The 20,298-nt window shown below is 40.9% G+C and overlaps 3 protein-coding genes across 4 annotated transcripts; all 3 read right to left on the bottom strand.

Annotated features, from left to right (window-relative positions):
* Positions 248-11,189, bottom strand: LOC109820339 (uncharacterized protein At1g04910-like). Of its 2 annotated transcripts, none has more exons than XM_020386467.1 (8): positions 10,659-11,189; positions 2,542-2,614; positions 2,361-2,449; positions 2,193-2,281; positions 1,960-2,092; positions 1,645-1,874; positions 1,051-1,527; positions 248-951 (listed from the first exon to the last, which is right to left on the bottom strand). In XM_020386467.1, exons 1-8 carry the CDS (start codon positions 11,115-11,117, stop codon positions 762-764), a joined length of 1,740 nt encoding a protein of 579 aa, XP_020242056.1. In that variant the 5' UTR covers positions 11,118-11,189; the 3' UTR covers positions 248-761. The 2 variants fall into 2 exon arrangements, with proteins under 2 accessions (XP_020242056.1, XP_020242057.1); XM_020386468.1 differs by having other exon boundaries at positions 2,376-2,449.
* Positions 14,239-15,580, bottom strand: LOC109821994 (proliferating cell nuclear antigen-like). The gene is made up of 4 exons (XM_020388147.1): positions 15,169-15,580; positions 14,879-15,031; positions 14,694-14,791; positions 14,239-14,619 (listed from the first exon to the last, which is right to left on the bottom strand). Exons 1-4 carry the CDS (start codon positions 15,485-15,487, stop codon positions 14,395-14,397), a joined length of 795 nt encoding a protein of 264 aa, XP_020243736.1. The 5' UTR covers positions 15,488-15,580; the 3' UTR covers positions 14,239-14,394.
* LOC109820228 (LIM domain-containing protein WLIM2b-like) lies at positions 15,940-20,285 on the bottom strand. The gene is made up of 5 exons (XM_020386341.1): positions 19,881-20,285; positions 17,689-17,788; positions 17,559-17,581; positions 17,351-17,440; positions 15,940-16,544 (listed from the first exon to the last, which is right to left on the bottom strand). The coding sequence occupies exons 1-5, from the start codon at positions 20,013-20,015 to the stop codon at positions 16,335-16,337; spliced, it is 558 nt and encodes a 185-aa protein (XP_020241930.1). The 5' UTR covers positions 20,016-20,285; the 3' UTR covers positions 15,940-16,334.

Below are 20,298 nucleotides of genomic sequence, written 5' to 3'. Positions count from 1 at the left end.
ACACATCCTAGACGGAATTCTGGATATCCTAGACGGAATTTTCCGTCTAGGATGCCTCTTTATGTAGTAGTGTTAGTATCATCAGTTGACCATGTCTGGATTAAAAAGTAACCGTGTATGCTAAAGATGCAGCACCAACAACAATACGAAGCCTTTATCCCAAATTTTTGGGGTCTGCGAATTACTGTTCGAAAAAAAAATCTGTTAAATGAGAACTATAAGTCAATACTAATGGACGTTGCTTGGTTATCATATGTCTACCATATCAAATGATTTTACAATTGCAATCACGGAAATCTTTCGTGTAGAAAGTCCCACAAAGAAGATCTATACACCGTTCGAAGTTTAGATAACCCTTTTCCCTAAAGCAAAAAAGAAATCTCGTTGTCAAAATCAACCGGAGTTCAAATCAAAAAATTTGAATCAAAACCCTGAACTATTTTCAGTGAAGGATCACTCTTTGGCGTACATTCACCTTCTCTATTTTGTAGTATTCTCCTCTTTGTAAGGTTAAAAAAAAAAATTATCTACAAATGATCGATCTTCTATAATGTAAAACTCTATTGTGGATCCGACTTCATGTAGGTGAAACTGCACGATTGGAGTTGCCAAGCATCTGAGTTGTTTAAAGATTGTTCACATTTTTCTCTTGCAAGGGGGTTGCATGATCTTTAGGGAGAGGATACCCCTGCAATCCTATAAAGCTTGGCCGTCGTAAAAAAGTATCCATGCTTTTTTCGTAAAAGCTTCTTTAAAATTCTTCACGATTTGCACAAGCATCCTGGAAGAGGATTTGCGTAGAAGTTCTCTTCTAGCCTCGGGCTTTCTCCGAGTTTCCTTTCGTAGGGACCTCCAAGCCTATTAGCATGATGCTTCTTCACCTCGTTTTCAAAAATTTCCCAAGTTATGATACCCGCATCTAGTCGATCTATTAGTTTGACAAATGTTTCCCTGATGGATATCAAACAGTTAAAAGGTCGTTGAGAGATTCTTATTAAATAAATAGAAAAAAAAGAAGGTATATATGATTTTAATACCACTGAGATATACCTATCAGGATTGATGGTCTTACGAAATCCTTCAAACCTCCGGTGACCCTGCACCGCCTTGGCCATATTCCCATCATACGTATACATGAAGACATCGCCATTGAGTGCTACAATATAATCCACTGCCGCAAGCCGATTTTGGTACATTTTTAAAGGAGCTAACTCCGCCTCCGTTGCCAGACTATGGTGCGTATGGATGTTCGGGTATTCTTCCTTTAAACCATTCATGCTGTGAGAACCATAAATTTTTCCTGCAGCGATGTAAATGTTTGCTGTAGATGGATACCCCATAGCCTTTAGGAAAACAGCAGCCTCTCGCGGCGTCATGGGACAACCTCCTAATATCCGTCTCTCTGTGCTATTGATTTCCTTCTCCTTCCAGTGCTTGACATGGTGCCTCATGTCCTCGAGCGCTTTTGCTTCCTGTGATGTCAAGTTGTGGCTACAACCGGTAAAAGCGAGCATGTCTTTTTCGTACCTGTCATTATGAGAGGGGAAAAAAAATGTTGAACCTTATCAAGCTTGCTCCATATCCTTTAAAAAGAAGGTCATATTGAATTATGTTTCTTGGACAATGATTATATTTTTAACTTACCTCAAATGGAGGGCGATGTAATAGTTACTTCCATTTCTGAGTCTCCTGACAAGGGTCTCTCCCAGTTCTTCGATTTGTGGTGTATACCGAAGGGCCCTGTAGTTTGCACGACACCTGAGCTTCTGAAGTGAGGGTGCAAGGCCATTGTTTGCAATTCTGGAGTCAGTATGAGTAAATTTCACCACTTTATATTTCTGCAGAATTTTCTCAAAACCTTTGTAGTAAAAAGTCTGCGGAAGAGGAGATTGGTTTAGTTAAATACTCAAGTAAAGCATGCACCCATTTAGCATGCACAGATCAAGTCCAGATGCCAACCTTAGACCAGGAAATAGGAGCCCTTACAAAGGGCTTCACTTTCCTATACTTGGCTGGTAGAGACTCTACTATCTCAATGTCCTCTTTTAACACATCTATAAAGTTTCTCCAGTCAAATATATCTTTGAAGTTACTGCAGAGGATTCCGAGCAATGGTCAAAGCCAAAAGATACATAAAAAAACATAAACTTTGGAAGGTGAACATTTATGAATTACAATACAAGAGCAAATACCTTCGATCTGTCCAAAAGGAAGAATGGTCGAGATTAGGAAGAACTAACGTTGCGTTCATCAGCTTTGCAGCAGCCACCATGTCACATATCTGCATTTGGACAGTAGTAACTTTCTTAATGAGATGGTGACAATCATAAACACTGGATAATTATAAACATTTAGTATACTGGAATGATGTGTACTCCTGTTCTCATCTGATTCAGACCACCATTGGCTTGGACCACGAGATAGCCGTTCGTTCTTGAGCCAGGAATCCCTGAAACGCAACTTAGATCATGTCAAAAAATCGGTACACTGATGTCGAAGGCAGATATGTATAGCAGAATAAATGATAGCTATGCAACTTACTTAGTTTATCTTTTGGCCTCGCGATGCACTGATGAAAGCCTCCACTATTTGGTCGCCTCCAGATTTCAGGAATCTTTTTGTCATGCCAAATATAATAACTCAATCATACAACTGATCCAATTACGAAAGTATTATTCTAGTAAAAGTTATCGCCAAATAGGAAAAAGTTTATTAACAGAAAGTTAGCAGAGAACGGTTGTGTGCATTTCCCTTGACGCCTTTGCCGAACCTTTTCGTTCCAGGCACCGTGCATAGTGTACACTAAGCTCAAATAAACCCAAAATTTCTTTGGCATTTACAAGTTCGCAGACATATCTACGCATAAAGAACTATTAGTACGTTGAAGGTTAAAAGTCGGGATAGTGTTTCAGGTGAGTTACATAGTGTAGGCGTCAAAAAATGCTGAGAGATATCCAAACACAGCTCAAAAGGAAGTCATCCAAAATGTCAAAAAGAACACAAGTATAGACTGTCTCGCACGCGAGACATACTTGGACTGTCTCGCCGTGCGAGACAGTCTTTACTTTCCTTCAGTGGCGAGACGGACTTGTACCCTGTCTCGGCCCACGCGAGACAGCTCTTTTACTCGTCTCGCGGGCGAGACAGACTGTTTACTGTCTCGGCCCACGCGAGACAGTCTTTACTGTCTCGCCGTGCGAGACAGAATTTACTGTCTCGCGCGTGAGACAGCTTTCAGATGGTCAAAACCGCCTTTGTAACTGCCCTACACGTGGCCACTAACTGTTCAAGAACGTGGGAAACGTCGTGGGCGAGAATCACGTGGATAACTGCCAAAATAACGGAGTTTGAAACGTGGGATGACAGTTAAAACGAAAACTGCCTGACGGTTACTGTTTCCGAGACAGCGTTTACTGTCTCGCGGGCGAGAAGCAGGCCGAGACGGCAATACACTGTATCGGCCCGCCCGAGACAGGCAATACCAGGTGTCTCGACAGCCGAGACAGCAAATGCTGTCTCGGGAGCCTGTTTTCCGCCAACTGTTCCTAGGGGTTATAAATACCCCCTGAATGCTATTTTTGAGAGAGGCTGATGAGAGAGCATCCACAGTCTGATTTCGGAGCAGAGAGGGCAGAGTACCCGAGCTTCTGGCAATTCCTTGAGATTTAAGCTTTGACTTAATAAAAGAAGTCTTATAAAAAGGCTATTTCTTTTGAATTTATTGTAATCGACTGAAGATATAATGAATTCCATGACAAAACCAACTTTTGACGCAAACAAGCTGGCGACCACAGTGGGAGCCAACGGTCTCGCTGTCGAGACCGTCGTGTCGCAGCCAACCATCAAGATCCCGGTTGAATCAACGGTCGAGTACGAATTCGACCAAGCGAAGTTTGAGGAGTATTTGTCATCCTCATCTGTAAAGTCTTCCTCGCCTCTCAAATGCAGGAAGATTTCATCTTTGTTGAAGTTGTCAAACACTACAGATGAAGACTCTCGCTTGATTGTTGCTGAGGATTCTACTCGCAACCTCTCTGCTCATAATGACTCTTCTCCAATTAAGGAGTCATTAAATCAAAGCCCGCCGGCATTGACGAAAAGAGCTCGTCAGAGACAACGCCAACGCCGCGCTCGCCAAATGGCTAAGGCCTTGGAACAACCCGACGGAGTTCGTTATCATGCGGACTTAGAGTCGAGGAGGCATCGAGTGGTTCAGTTGTCTCAACAACCAATCACTCATATCTCTGCCAAACTCACGACGGAGGAATGGACTATTGTCAAAAGGACTCGTTCGACCCTCAAAGAACGCATACAAAAACATCGTGCAAACGCTGCTCATGCCCGTGCTCTCTTACAACAAAGACGAGAAAAGAAGAAGGAAACGGTGGCCAAAGAACCACCGAAACTCTGCCAAGTTTGGGTTCCAAAGTCTGGAGTTGTGCAAAATCAGCATTCGGAGCCCGTTAAGACTCCACACCCGCAAGGGGGTGGTTCTAAACGTGTGACTCCTGAAATAACCTTGGATCGCTCAAAGGCAATAATAATTTGTCCTGAGAATGCCAACAAGGTTTTACACCCCCAAAAGAAGATGTGTTCGCCAAAAGACATCGTTATGCCTGGGAGGTCATACCAACAGGCGATAGGATTTTCCGGCAATCATACTGATGAATCATACTATCAAATTGTGGGTTTGAATAGATTTCGAAAGAGAATTGTTCAAAAAATGAACTCTTATTGTTCCTGTGTGCGACTCATTAGAGCAGTATTGTCGGAAGATGATTACTCCAAACGAGAAGCCATCCCGCAAAGAGTCTCAATAGTCCAGAGACTTTTCACCGAAATGTCAAAGCCCAAGCCGGGACATTTCTGCAATAAACTTGCTGTCCAAGAGGATGAACTCCCTGAAGTCACCATCAACATGGTTGATAAAAGAAAGTCTAAGCGGCATTCAAGTGACTCAGATCCTGACTTTTCCCCGAGAGGAAAAGTCAATTCAAGAATTGCCAAACGGATGTCCCGACTCCAGTTAGGAGCCATCAGACATAGAGACTACAAGAGAATACATGAAGGAATGTCATCAGAGAATGAGCTCTCGGATACTTGTTCTACGATCGCTTCGGATGATACGGTATCTAGCACAGGACAAACCAGAGAAGTACTCACAATCACCTCTGATCAGTTCACTCAAATACTTCAAGAAGCTCTAGCCAAACAACGTGAAGAAATTAGAGCTGAAATGAGGACAGAGATGGAGTTAGCTATCCAACAAATGAGAGAATTGCTAGCTCAACGGCCTCAACCTCCTGAGTCCAGTCAGCGAGCTGAATCCAGTCGCCACACTCAGAATGTTGTAGATGATAGTGATCCAGAAGTGGATAAAGTCATTATGGCTGATACTCCTCCCAATAGCAATAACGCTGGGGGTGGTTTAACGCACACTCCCAATAACGATATTAGGGGTGGTTCAATAGCACCTCTTACAGGGGATGGCCTAACTCATTCTCCTCAACGTCCTTCGAATGAAGACATAGGCGATGACGAGAAAATGAAAGAGCTTGAAAACAAAATCAACGCTTTGATGACGGCTCAAGAAGTGAAAAAGACGGGTATTCCATGTCCCTATCCAAGAGAATGAGATTCAATACCGTACCCGGCAAAATTCAATATGATTAACTTCACATCATTTGATGGGAAAAGCTCGCCTACTCAGCACTTGATTTATTTTAAGTCTCATGTGGGCATGATTTCTGGAAACGAGGCTTTAATGGTCCGGTCATTCGTTGGCACTCTTCGTGGGCCCACCTTCGATTGGTATCGACGTCTCAAGCTAGGGAGCATCAATTGCTGGGATGACATGGAAAGTTTATTCCTCAGCAACTTCTTCGATGATGATACCGAAGTGTCAATCAGAACCCTTCTAGATGAGAAGCAAAAAGACGGAGAGTCAGTTGATAATTTTGTCAAACGTTTCCGTAACAAAGCAATGAATTGCAGAGATCCTATTACAGAGGAGTTCATCCTGCAAACATGCCACAATAACCTCTCCATCGATATCCTGGAAGCTCTGGGGGTCGTGCCATCCACAACTTGGAAGGATTTGAAAGTGCGCGGTGAACAAGCTGAACACTTTCTTAAAAGAAAGAAAGCTGAGAGCACAACTTGGAAGGAGTTAAAATCTCGGGGTGAACAAGCTGAGCACTTTCTTAAAAGAAAGAAAGCTGAGAGAGGCCAACCAATGACATCTGCAACCGTTGAGAATGCGACTCTCGATCCGAGGTTTCAAAAGGAATATTCTTTCGAAGATGATGAAGCTCCAGCCATATTAGAATACCTCCTCGCTAATGACAAAATCGAGCTACCACCTATTAAAGATCGGGATGGAGCTAAGAGGATTACGGATCTAAACTACTGTGCGTACCACAGAAGGGTTCTTTATCCCACCGAGATTTGCTTTGGACTCAAAAACAAAATCCAAGCCCTAATTGACTCCGGCGTCATAACGACGAAAGAAGTCGAGTAAAGACGACCATACAACTCCAGTGGGTGCACGAGTATAAACTGTTTCCCCACACTCCAAAGAGCATATGAGTATAAACTGCTTCTCGATTATCCAACTGAGTACAATTTCTGAATACTCTATTGCTGAGATGAGATTCGATCACCTCGTTAGATCAATCTTCCCTCACAAATTCCCATCTTGGTCAAATCTTTAAACAGTTAGGACCAAAGCCAAAATCTCCTCTCGATTCGTTCCATGAACGAGAGGTCCTCAAATTGAACGATCAAACCTTTAAACAGTTAGGATCGTCTCAAATTCCCATCTTGGTCAAACCTTTAAACAGTTAGGACCAAAGCCAAAATCCCCTCTCGATTCGTTCCATGAACGAGAGGTCCACAAATTGAACGATCAAACCTTTAAACAGTTCTTCCCTCACAAAATTCCCATTTTGGTCAAACCTTTAAACAGTTAGGACCAAAGCCAAAATCCCCTCTCGATTCCTTCCATGAACGAGAGGTCCACAAACTGAACGATCAAACCTTTAAACAGTTAGGATCGTCTCAAAATTCCCATCTTGGTCAAACCTTTAAACAGTTAGAACCAAAGCCAAAATCTCCTCTCGATTCCCTCCATGAACGAGAAGTCCACAAACTGAACGATCAAACCTTTAAACAGTTAGGATCGTCTCAAAATTCCCATCTTGGTCAAACCTTTAAACAGTTAGGATCAAAGCCAAAATCTCATCTCGATTCCCTTCATGAACGAGAAGTCCACAAACTGAACGATCAAACCTTTAAACAGTTAGGATCGTCTCAAAATTCCCATCTTGGTCAAACCTTTAAACAGTTAGGACCAAAGCCAAAATCTCTTCTCGATTCCCTCCATGAACGAGAAGTCCACAAACTGAACGATCAAACCTTTAAACAGTTAGGATCGTCTCAAATTCCCATCTTGGTCAAACATTTAAACAGTTAGGACCAAAAGCCTCTTCTCGATTCCTTCCATGAACGAGAAGTCCACAAATTGAACGATCAAACCTTTAAACAGTTAGGATTGTCTCAAAACTCCCACTTGGTCAAACCTTACTACAGTTAGGACCACAATCAAAATCCCCTTTCGATTCATTTCATGAACGAGAGGTCCACAAATTGAACGATCAAACCTTTAAACAGTTAGGATCGTCTCAAAACTCCCACTTGGTCAAGCCTTATTATAGTTAGGACCACAACCAAAATCCCCTTTTGATTCATTTCATGAATGAGAGGTCCACAAATTGAACGATCAAACCTTTAAACAGTTAGGATCGTCTCAAAACTCCCACTTGGTCAAACCTTACTACAGTTAGGACCACAACCAAAATCTCCTTTCGATTCATTTTTTGCGAACGAAGGGTCCACTTTTGAATTGAGTAATCAAACCTTATGACAGTTAGGATTATTCAAACCAATCCAGATTCTCTAAGTGGAGATCCCACTTTGAGTTTCTTTACTCCAGGAGATAGAATATAAAATTCTTTTTCTCCGATTCTGGGTTTATCTCTACCAACAAACAAGAGACCAGGAGATAGAATATAAAATTCTTCCTCTCCATCATCGGGTTTATCTCTACCAACAAACAAGAGACCAGGAGATAGAATATAAAATTCTTCCTCTCCATCATCGGGTTCATCTCTACCAACAAACAAGAGACCAGGAGATAGAATATAAAATTCTTCCTCTCCATCATCGGGTTCATCTCTACCAACAAACAAGAGACCAGGAGATAGAATATAAAATTCTTCCTCTCCAATTTCGGGTTTATCTCTACCAACAAACAAGAGACCAGGAGATAGAATATAAAATTCTTCCTCTCCGATTTCGGGTTCATCTCTACCAACAAACAAGAGACCAGGAGATAGGATATAAAATTCTTCCTCTCTAATTTCGGGTTCATCTCTACCAATAAATAAGAGACTAGGAGATAGAATATAAAATTCTTCCTCTCCATCATCGGGTTCATCTCTACCAACAAAAAAGAGACCATATTACTCAAATAGGTACACGAGTCTAAACTGTTTCCCTACCATCAACAGGAAGTTTCTGGAGAATATCACTCAAAATATTCTTAAGAATAACCTGGCTACCTCCCAATGGGTATACGAGGTTAAACTATTTCCCAAGAACTCCAAAAAAAGACTGATACAGTGATTAACAATGCGGTATCAATTTGATGACAAAAGCTGAATTCACAAGTACAAATTTCAGCTTCAATTCAAGATCTCGACGACGGTCAAGCGATGAACGCTATGCCGAAAGGATCTTAGCTATTCTACAAAGCACTGAATAGACTAAGAGACAAAGAGATCAAATGTTGAAGCCATCTACAGGTTCTTCTATACGATCTACCTAACCAAGCATGGAAAGGATCATGAGTAATACCTATCTTATCCAAAGCATCCCAGAACTCCTCTATAAAAGATTGAGTCTGGAATACTTTGGAGGGCGTATCTGTAAGCGTCAAAAAATGCTGAGAGATATCTAAACACATCTCAAAAGGAAGTCATCCAAAATGTCAAAAAGAACACAAGTATAGACTGTCTCGCACGCGAGACAGTCTTTACTGTCTCGCACGCGAGACAGACTTGACTGTCTCGCTGTGCGAGACAGTCTTTATTGTCTCGCGGGCGAGACAGACTTTTACTGTCTCGCCCACGCGAGACAGTCTTTACTGTCTCGCCGTGCGAGACAGAATTTACTGTCTCGCCGTGCGAGACAGAATTTACTGTCTCGCGCGTGAGACAGCTCTCAGATGGTCAAAACCGCCTTTGTAACTGCCCAACATGTGGCCACTAACTGTTCAAGAACGTGGGAAACGTCGTGGGCGAGAATCACGTGGATAACTGCCAAAATAACGGAGTTTGAAATGTGGGAAGGCAGTTAAAACAAAAACTGCCTGACAGTTACTGTTTCCGAAACAGCGTTTACTGTCTCGCGGGCCGAGACAGCAAACACTGTCTCGCCTGCCGAGACAGCAAACACTATCTCGACAGTCGAGACAGCAAAGGCTGTCTCGCGAGCCTGTTTTCCGCCAACTGTTCATAGGGGCTATAAATACCCCTCGAAGGCCATTTTTTGGAGGGGCTGATCAGAGAGCATCCACAGTCTGATTTCGGAGCAGAGAGGGCAGAGTACCCGAGCTTCTGACAATTCCTTAAGATTTAAGCTTTGACTTAATCTTAAGAAGAACGACTATCTTACTTTGATAAGATATCGTTTCAAATTCTCACTTCGATAAACGAAGGAAGAATCATAAACCCCTCACGATTCAATCAGAATCTGTGATTTGGTGGTCCACGGGCTAACGCACCCCCGGCACAGGCAAAGATCCCACGCAAGCAGCGATCCAAACAACGATCCAAACAACGATCATGCGTTTGTTTCTCAAGAGTTGTAATTTTCATTTTGTTGTGTAAAAGAAGTCTTATAAAAAGACTATCTCTTTTTTGAATTTATTGTAATCGACCGAAGATATAATGAATTCCATGACAAAACCAACTTTTGACGAAAACACATAGATTCTAAGTTTTATTTTTACCTAGCAGCAAGTTTGATGAGATTAAACTATTTCATGAAGATATGCTTATGTGGTGATTAGCTGGTATGGTTATGAGCTAAACAATGTTTGCATGTTGTTCATATAGCATTTGCAGACTGCAGATGCCTTTTTCATTTCTTTTTCCCTTTTCTTTTCAACAACGCAGGCGGGCACAACAAAATCGGAGTTTTACTGGCAAAGGGAGTCCCCCATCAGATAACGTTGGAAGAAGTATAAGAAATTGCAAGGATTTACTAAGAAAGACAATTCCTGTATACAAAAAGGTGACTAAGAAAGACAACTGCTTAACAACCAACCATAACAAAGGGAGAGGGAAATGACTGACTAACTAACTAACAACTAGCTTTCAAAATGCAATTTCTTTTAGATGCCAAACGAGCTAGGCTCTGCTAACAGATTTAGAAAAATTTCCTCGAAGGCGGAGCCGTATTCATGAAAATAAAATAGGAAAGAACTTTAACATTGCAGATTTATGAAATGCAAATCACTGAAGTCATCAAAAAAAATTTGTTTATCAAAAAGAAAAACGATACCCAACTTCGCACCACAAAAATCTTCGACGTACCATTTTCTGAGACTTTTTCCGAATGCTCATCCTCAGACTCGTCAAATTGACCTCGTCCTCTTCCTTCAATCTCAACACATCATCATGGCTCCTCATTTGCTGCAAAAAACTGGCCCTCTCTCCGATACTCCCTCCAATCTGGGAAATCTTCAAAACTCCCACGACCGCCATCACGAAGAAAAACGACAGCATAACTCCTCTCCACCACATCCCCTTCGATATTTTCGAACCTTTGCTATTCGTACCCGCATTCTTCCTACAAAACAATGCTCTCAGAACTCTAAGGGACCCTCGAATTGGCTGGTACTCGTGGCTCTCGACATCGTCATCATCATCATCCGCTTGATAAACCTCTTCCTCTTCTGTTTGTTGGTTTTTCTCAGGGTCGAGGTCTTGTAAGCGCCGCCTTGTGGGGCCGTGGAGGTTGGTGGATGATGTCGTCGGGCTGGCCCCGGCCATGAGAGGGAGGGAGGAGAGAGAGAAAAGAGAGAGAAAGAGAGGAGGAGGAGGAGAGAGAGAGAGAGGAGAAAAGCCCGGGAAAATTAAGCGATGGACAAAGGGATGCTCTTTGCGCTGCGCAACAAATGGGCAGTGTAACACGTCTGGTTATAAAACAAACTCGGTTTGAATCTCTTACACAATTAAGGAGGGGGAACTAACACTGGTTTAATTTAAAATTTGTTTATCGGGGTGGGTTGGGCTTGGGCCAATTTTAGGACAAATTTTCAAAACCAACCCATTTAGAAACTTAATTATAAAAAACGATCTATTTGTAACTTAATTATCAAAATTTACCCAGTTTCATCCAGTTGGCTAAAACTGGGTCGATTTTGATAAAAAAAAGTTACGAAACTTTACGGGACTATGAAATCCCATGAAGTTTCGTAAATTATTTCGCCAATATCGACCCAGCTTCAGCCAACTGGCTGAATCTGAGTCGATTTTGACAATTATATTCGAAATGAGTCTATTTTTGCAATTAAGTTTCTAAATGGGTTAGTTTTGAAAATTTGTCCCAAATTTTATCATTGATTTTCTTTTATTAATCGAACCTCTAGTGGGTTAGTTCATTGTAGCTAATTTCAGGTTCGACGGTTTGATGATTGGGACGTGATCTATTTTGGTCCAGCGAGACGCCCGTCACTTTATTTGGAGTCCGATTAAGGGTTGTGTGATATAGCCACGGACTAGCACTAGAAATTTCTAATTTTGATCCCTGCATATAACTCATATAAAGATATCATTGGATTGGGGACAAATCTCAAAATGGGTTTTAGAATCAAGCACTCTCTCCACCCCATCTTGGCGTATACGCCTATGTACATGGGGGCATTGTTCATTTGGGCTACATGACAAATATTACGTTTTGGGGTGCGAGTTGTTGTTATTATGATGAAGCCAAATGATTTGTGATAATGATCACGAAGAAAATGGGGGAGGATTTTGTTATGGGTGTTTTCGTTTGCTTCCCATGTCCTCCCTTTGGATAGGCTCGATCACTCGGCGTTGAATTGTTCAGAAAGTACGCAAGTACGCGGGAAACTTCTTCACGTAACCCTAGTTTTATACATTAAATCACTCACCGATAATTTTGAAATCGGTGTAGATATCGGTAAAGTTTCATACTTTTCCTTATGACCCCACAAATGTTATTAAGAGAAGAACCAAGGAAAATGATAACTAGTTGGAGCCAAACACCCTTGATGTCGCACGTACGCATCAACGCTTAATGATCCTACCCATTTTTGATGGTTGACAAAAGAAATACACGCGCATAAGAATCTATATTTGTTCTTATATAATAAAGGGGAAGAAAGACGTCACATGCATTGCCAATTTGCCACGCATCAATCAATGGGCCTTAACAAATTTTAGGCCACCGGTCTTAAAAGACATTTTCCAAATATCATTTATTTATTTATTATTATCATTGGGAGATAACAGTCAAATTCAATGACGGAAATTGCATAATTTTAAAAAGGATAGAAACAAGCTCAGATATGTTTATGAAATTTTTTTTTAGGATTAGGTGCACCACCATTTTACTCTTAGCCGCAACAATTATCACGAGCTCAGCCTCTTGGTTAGTATATATAGCCCAAACCATAGGCCCAATTTATGAAGCTTAGTTGGCTCGGCCCAAACCATAGGACAAAATTTCAAAACAATCCCGTTTATAATAATAATCGTAAAAAAAACCATTTCCAACTTATTTTCAGAAACCGATCTGGTTTTATCCTCAGAGCGCTGAAACCAGGTCGGTTGTTGGAAAAAAATTTCCGAGAAACTACACGGGAGGCAAGAAGGATTTTGACTTGTCATTTGAATGCAAATTTACAGTGCAAATTTCTTGGTATATGGCTTCATAGCATGAGAGTTTATTCTCTTGCAAAGTGCTCTGCCACTCATGGCTCTTCTAGCTTGAACTTTAATGTGACCTATTATATTTTTTTTCTCACTTTTGTCAGCGTTGTCGTACACGTGTATCAATGCACTACTTCGATAAAATATTGAGCTCCTTTGAAAGTAATATTATTGTGAGGCTTTTGCAGACCGGAAGCATTCTAATGGCAACTACTCGTGTACTGAAACCATTTTATGGAAAAATAAACGAATAAGAAATGTCTCATGATGTGCATAGGCTCAAGGGACCTTTGGGCTTCTATATGTTATGTTGTAATGGTAGATTGTGTCACACAGAGTATTGTGAACGTGGTAATTTTAAGGTAAACCTATGATGGATATGCAGAGGATTTCATGTTGTAGGAACTTTTGCTTATATATGAAATTCTTCACAGCATAAGAATTTTTAAATAATGATATATATATCATTTGATTATATTTTGTAGACTGTAGGATTTTCTTGCTTCTATATACACTTCCTTCTGGCATAAAAATGTTTGACAACTGTATTAAACGTAATTTCATTATGATTGTTCGGTCATGAAAATACATTTTAAAGGTGGTAATCTGAAGGTGAAGTGTTTATAGAGTAAAGTCGGTAAACTGTCTACACCAAGACAATTAATTAGGCTATATAACCACTTACTAGTTACTTCTAGTGATGGAGGAAATGTCTCAAACAGGTTGTGGTTTGAAATGATTTGGATGCCGGACCTTGAGAAGTTTTGTTGCTTTCAATCCTTTAATTTTAGTTGCAATAGTTTTGTAGTATTCTATACAGTTCATGGTCTTTAAATTTTAGATAGCTCTTTGGAACTTTGAAGAGGGGTTAAGTTCAAGTTAAGGAACCACATCGCGTTCAAATTCTCAAGGGATAGATTCAAACCTTCGTTTTGTGTAACAATGAGACTTGCAACTGTGAGCTGACTCTCTTCATAATTTTGTGAGCGGAGTAGTTTCTTAATCCGAGACATCTGAAACCCGAGGCATTTATATGCATCGGATCAATATTAGGGTTCCTACTAAAAAGAAGCATTTGTGTATCTTATTAAACCCAGCTTTTTCATTAAACAAAGGAAAACTTCTCTTCCTACTGAAAATGTGAGATTTGTCGTCACCAGAGTTCATACATAAAAGAGTCGAATGAGACAGTTTGCAGCCAAAAAGCCAAAGAGCATAATAAGAGAACAACAAATAAGAGATCAGAGACGAACATAACTAATCTTCAACGATCAGCCCTCTTACACCATCGCAAACAGGAGGGAAAAAAAAAGAGAAAAAGAGAAAAAGAAAAAGGGAGAGGAGAGGGGACGGTAAAATCTCAAAACAAAGCTTATGGTTTCATCTCCTCGTCCTCGTCTTCAATCTTCGGCGCCAGGTAGTAGCGAATATAACCCATGTCCGCGACCTTGTACTCGACAACAACAGGCAACTCGGAGGAAAGGCTGATGGTCACGGTCTCCGACAAAGGCGTGGCCTTCGTGAAGGAGTTCATGTACCTCAGAGCGAAAGTCAGCGACACGGGATCGTTCATCTCTATAACTGTCGCCTCCTCCGGCTGCAAGTAAAAACGCGACAAAATCAACAAAAATAAAATCAATTAATAACGGGAATAAAACTAGCAACGCATACCTTGTCGACGCTCGCGTTCTGCCTGCAGACGATGTTAGCGCTTCCGATATCCCCTCTCGTCGAAAACTTCACGCCCTCTTTCGTCACTGAGATGACAACTGCAATCCCACAACCACAGCAGAAGAGATCGCTATCATACGAAATGTAGAGGAAAACAGCCATGTTTCTACCAAAAAATTATGTACCGGTATCACCGATGCTGCTGAGATCCTTGCAGATCCTAGAGAACTCTGAGGAGGGCATCCTCACGATCGCTTGATACTCGGCGTCTGGAATCCCCAGATGCTCGCTGTCGATGTCCATGAGCTTCATCTCGAAATCAGAGATCCTGTCTTGATCTGTCGAAGAGCCAAAAGCCAACAAATTTAAGAAGAGGAATAGCAAATTCCCCCAAAAGTCTGGGTTCTACTAGGGTTCATGGAGGGGGGGTAAAGAAGAAGAAGAAGAAGGAGGAGAAGAAAGGTCGATTGATTACTTGGGCTCTCGAACATGAAGGTGACGGTGTCGCCGCCGTCGTCGGCCTTGATGGTGATGATGTCGTCGTTGCCGGCGCACTTTAGCATCTTGGCCATGTTGTTGAGGTTCATGCCCATGGAGAGGTTGCGGTCGCAGCGGTAGTGCTCGAAGCCCTCGGACCGGAGGAGGAGGGCGACGAGCGCCACGTGGCTGGAGTCCATGGCCTGGAGGGAGAAGCCGGAGGAGGAGCAGTCGAAGTTGGCGTCGGTGACCAGATCCTTGATGGATTCCAGAACCTTCTTCAGGAGACTGCCCTGGACTAACCTCAGCTCGAACATTTTCGGACCCTAGTAAAAACCGACGAAGGGCGAAAGGGGAGAAACGAGAGGAGGAGGAGTAAGGGGCAAATTGGGAAAGAGGAGGATAAAAAGAGGGGGGGTTGTTGCTATTAAAAAGCGGGAGGCGGTGGGAGGAAACGATTGTTTTTCCCCCGCCAAGTTTTCGCGGCAATCGAATCGGAATTTGGAAAATAAAGTGAATTGAGCGGGGCGCGCTACATCAGCGTCGTTATATATTTACCATTTTTAGATGGCTGAGAATAATTATTTATAAAGAGATGGGTTTTGTTTCGTAGTATCCAAATAATACAACATTTGCATTGCAATCAGGATCACTCCCTTTAACATTCTCCTATGATAAACAATAATAATCCCAACTATTTTTCTCAACAAATAATAATAATGATGATAACAAACAATTACCATTCTTCAAATTGCAACACGAAGACCAATGAACAATAAGAAGATTCTCAATGTGGTAAAATATACATATGTTCATTCTCAATGTAGCCTTTTTATTACAACTAGGAAAAATGAAGGCCACAACTTTTGAAGATGAAGAAAGGACGTTACTGAACTTGATCATAAAAGAGTGCACAATCCAAGGATCCTAGCAAAGTAGATGATTATCGACAATACCGCATTGTATCAGCACAGAAAACCATTGCAACAACCATTCTAAAAGCACACATCATAGACATTTCAACAGATAAGAGCACACATTGTTACATATAGTTCTTGCAAGCAACACAAAACAAAGCAGAAGGCTGCGACTTCAAGGATAACCAGCATAGATGGTGGAAAATATTTGAATTTTTTTTTTCTACTCTCAATGAGCAATGCAATATCACGGTTCTGGAGCAGGGCTCGCTGTGCGCTTGATGGAAGCACACTTAATAAGATGGTTATAGCTTCCCTTCTCCTTGAAAAGCTGGGAGAAATGGTGCTTGCAATAGAGGATGCCTTCAAGTGCTGCATAGCTCGAGGGAGTTATAGCGCAGCCTCCATGGGAGCACTTAAAACAGGACTTGTGATATACCTGTGATTCGACAGTCACCTACAAAAAGTTCAAGAGGAAAGTTTCAGAGGAAAAAAAATTAGATATCACTGCAGTGGAAGATATAGATATTAAAAAAGGGGTAAGGTAGCTTTTAGACACGCTGGAAGAAGGCTATTATCTTTATTGAAGTGTTTGACACACAAATTTCTTGTGTCTAGTCTCACTTGAGTGATATTTACAAGCCATTATTTATGCTTCATTCTGAGATGAGAGCTTGCAGGTTTAGAGGGCTTGTCCGAACCTCTATATACGTTACGGAGGGCAAACACGTGATAGCTGTTGGTTCGTCATAACTAATACATCAATAAAGTGGAAAACTTTTATATATCAAATGGATCACTAATCACACAGATAATAAATACAGGGTTGAAATTATTATATCAGCATTTTGTTTACCGCATAGCTCACAAAGACTAAGAAAATCATATTTATAATTAAGGATTAAAATTAGTAACAGAATATTAGGCCGCACTATGTTTAATAGGTTCTTATAGGGCTCCCATAGGTTGGAACCGCGAGGAGTGAATAGCTAGAAAGAGATTCAGTAATCTTGATACCTTGTATACATTAAAAATGGACTATTTTAATAATGGATAGATGTGTGGCTTCTTGAATTGTTGACCAAGAACCAGCCTCAAAACTTATATTTAAATCAATATAGAAACACTAATTCCATGGCATGCAAAATTCTGCACATGATCAAAGGCAATTAGTCAAGAAGTGCGAACAATGTGGGCCGTAATCAAACATATTAGTACCAAACTGAAAACCATATCCCTGCCTTAAGGAAATAGGGGACCCACCTTTTCAAGAGGGTATGCTGTTTTATTGCAAGTGGCGCATTTTTCTTGTGTCCCCGAAAACATGCCAGCAGCCTTACTAGGCGACCTTGTCTAAATTAAGATCAGACTGAGAATCACGACTTATAAACAATAACGAAGAAGTCAAAATCATAAGTATAACTAGAAAAAGAACTAAATAGTAAAAGAGAGGATGCCACATCGAACTTACTAGTTCTGGAGTTAGCTTCTCAGCTGATTTTGCAACCGCAGGAGAACAAATAGTTTGGCATCAAAACAAAAGAGTTAAAGAGTGACAGAAATATCACTTAGGTAACTCTAACCAGAGGAAGAACGTGTACCTGACTGGAAGTTCTTGCTGAAATTGCCTGTCTCTTTGAAGAGCTGATCAAAATGTGGCTTGCAATATAGAACACCTTCCATTGAAGAATAATTGCTTAGCTGCAGAAAAACATACGCACTATGTTATTCGTTCCATTTTCTATTTTTTCACAATCTTTACGTCTAACCCTACATACTAGGTAGCTCTTCACAATTTGCAGACTGAATATGGACATTTGTTTCCACATATGTAAAGCTCTTGCGCTTGAGAAAGAGATTTATCTTTGATAGTTAGGGTTGCTTGTCTGACACGAATGTAGTATTTCAATCCAGTGGAAGTTGGAATCCGATTTGTCACTTATCTTATTAAAACCAAAACCATTAGCAAACCTTTTTTTTAAACATGATGTTACTTTAAATTTTAGGAATAAGATATGTCATGCACTGATTTGATCATTCCAAGAACTTTTCGAAATTTAAATAGCATAGACAGTTACCCTGAAGACAAATATTGTTGTGATCGGATACTTCTGATAACCCAATTTCTCCGTAACTAGTGTACCAAAACCCACATGTAAAGGCCCTGCAGTGAGATGCCTTTGGCTCTGGCAAGTGAAGGTTTCTTGAAAGCAGTTACAAAGATTTCTATGGCTCATGTTAGAAAGGTTTCTTGAAAGCAGTAACTTCACCTCCATAGAGTCGATTGAAAGAACATAAAAAAAGGAAATATTAACAATATATGAATTTCTTTCTTTTGGAGGTTGACAGGTTACATGGCAGGTCGATAGGTTTTTATGGCATACCTGTAGGAGGTACCAACTATTATTAGTAATTTAGTAAGAAAGCCAGATGTTAGGACCAAGAAACAGACTTAAGACTGAAACTTATGAGACCTTGCTACCAGCACAGCACTCAGGATCATCCTCATTCCTCATGGATTCTTTTTAGTTAGCCACCAGGGTTTACAAGCATTTGTTCATTCCAATTCAGAAACAAACCAATTTATATAATTAATGAGAGTCATATGAAGCCTAACTCATGGTTAATTAATTAAGTAAACCACACTTTATTGGTGATGAACCACATTGCACGCTGCTAACAAAATTAAACATGAGCAATCAATCTAGAATTGCTTGAAATGAAACCACCCTTCAATTTCATTCTCTCTCATATAATAAGTTGACACCAAGTAGCCGCCGCATTTAAATGCAGGTACCAATAGAGACAGTTAGAGCTACAGGTGGTAGTGTAGCAAACCATTCAAGGAAAATCTCGAATGCTAAATTATCAACTTGCAATTAAAGGTGAGATGGGGTAAGCAGCAATGCGTGGACAAATTTTCAAAATAAACCCTATTAGGAATTTAATTTTAAAAAACGACCCCTTTGAGATTCAACTGCCATTTTCAACCTAGTTTCAGCCATCTGGCAATTAAAATTCGAAAACTTCACGGGATTTAAAATCCCATGATATTTAGTGTCTGATTAGCGATGCTAAAATCCCATGAAATTTGGGTGGCTTTTTCATTAGCGTCACTAATCAGACACTAAACTTCACGGGATTTTAAATCTTGTAAAGTTTTCGAACTTGAATTGCCATTTTTCGACCTGGTTTCAGCCATCCAGATGGCTGAAACTAGGTTGAAATGGCTATTAAATATCAAAGGGGCCGTTTTTTTAAAATAAATTCTTAATAGGATCTATCTTGAGAATTTACCCGCAATGCGTTGATATATACCGAAACAAATGCATCCATGAGAAGTTAAGGGTAGCTTCAATTAAGGATAATAAGCTCAATTGAGAATTGATTTTGAGGGTTTGACCGTTTGCAATGAGCGTTCAAGTAGAGCAGGGTCGAAGGGCAGGGTAGAGATGAAACCGAACCAAGACGTAAGAGGCAAATTGAGATGAATGGATCCCGTGCCACGTACATTAATACGACAACTTTAAAGACCAACCAATAGATTGCCCTATTTAGATCCTGGATCGTGCCTCTCAACACAAAGTCGTTCTGACATTTGCCCTGAATCTCATCACGGCATCAATAGAACATAAGCCATCGATCAGGATCAGCTAAAAGAACAGATACAACTAAATCTATACAACAGCCGATCGAAACTCGGATTTTAACAAATATAACTAAATAAATCGACTAAAATATCTTTCGTGGGAAAAAAGAAAAAAAAAGAAAAAAAAAAACTTAGAATATTTACCTTTAGGGTGCCTTTGCAGTGATTGCACTTGAAGCAGGCCTTGTGATAGGAGATTCCATCAGCGGTCAGCTCGTCCATGAAGTAAACGGTCTTATCGCAAACCTTACACTTCTGCAGAGTTCCACTGAACGCCATTAATTATCCCTTTGATCGACTTCACACCCCCAAAAAAATCTCCTCTCCTCTCCTTCTCAAAAACCAAATCTAAGCACGGCGATCAATCGGGACCACGATCGCAGCAGATCTGTCGATTTCGAGAACAAGGGGAGACCGAGAGAGAATTATTGCGAGCGGGAAATGAGTTGGTCTCTCCGCCTTTTGCCGCGAGAAGAGGAAGGAGGGGGTGGGCAAATGAAATGATCCCGAGTAACTTTCCTGGCGAAAAGCCAGCGAGCGGGGAGAGGCACTGGCGGGGGAG

The sequence above is a fragment of the Asparagus officinalis genome, chromosome 8 (assembly GCF_001876935.1).
Source record: "Asparagus officinalis chromosome 8, Aspof.V1, whole genome shotgun sequence".
NCBI classification, from domain to species: domain Eukaryota; kingdom Viridiplantae; phylum Streptophyta; class Magnoliopsida; order Asparagales; family Asparagaceae; genus Asparagus; species Asparagus officinalis.
This window is presented reverse-complemented; position numbering and strand designations above follow the sequence as displayed.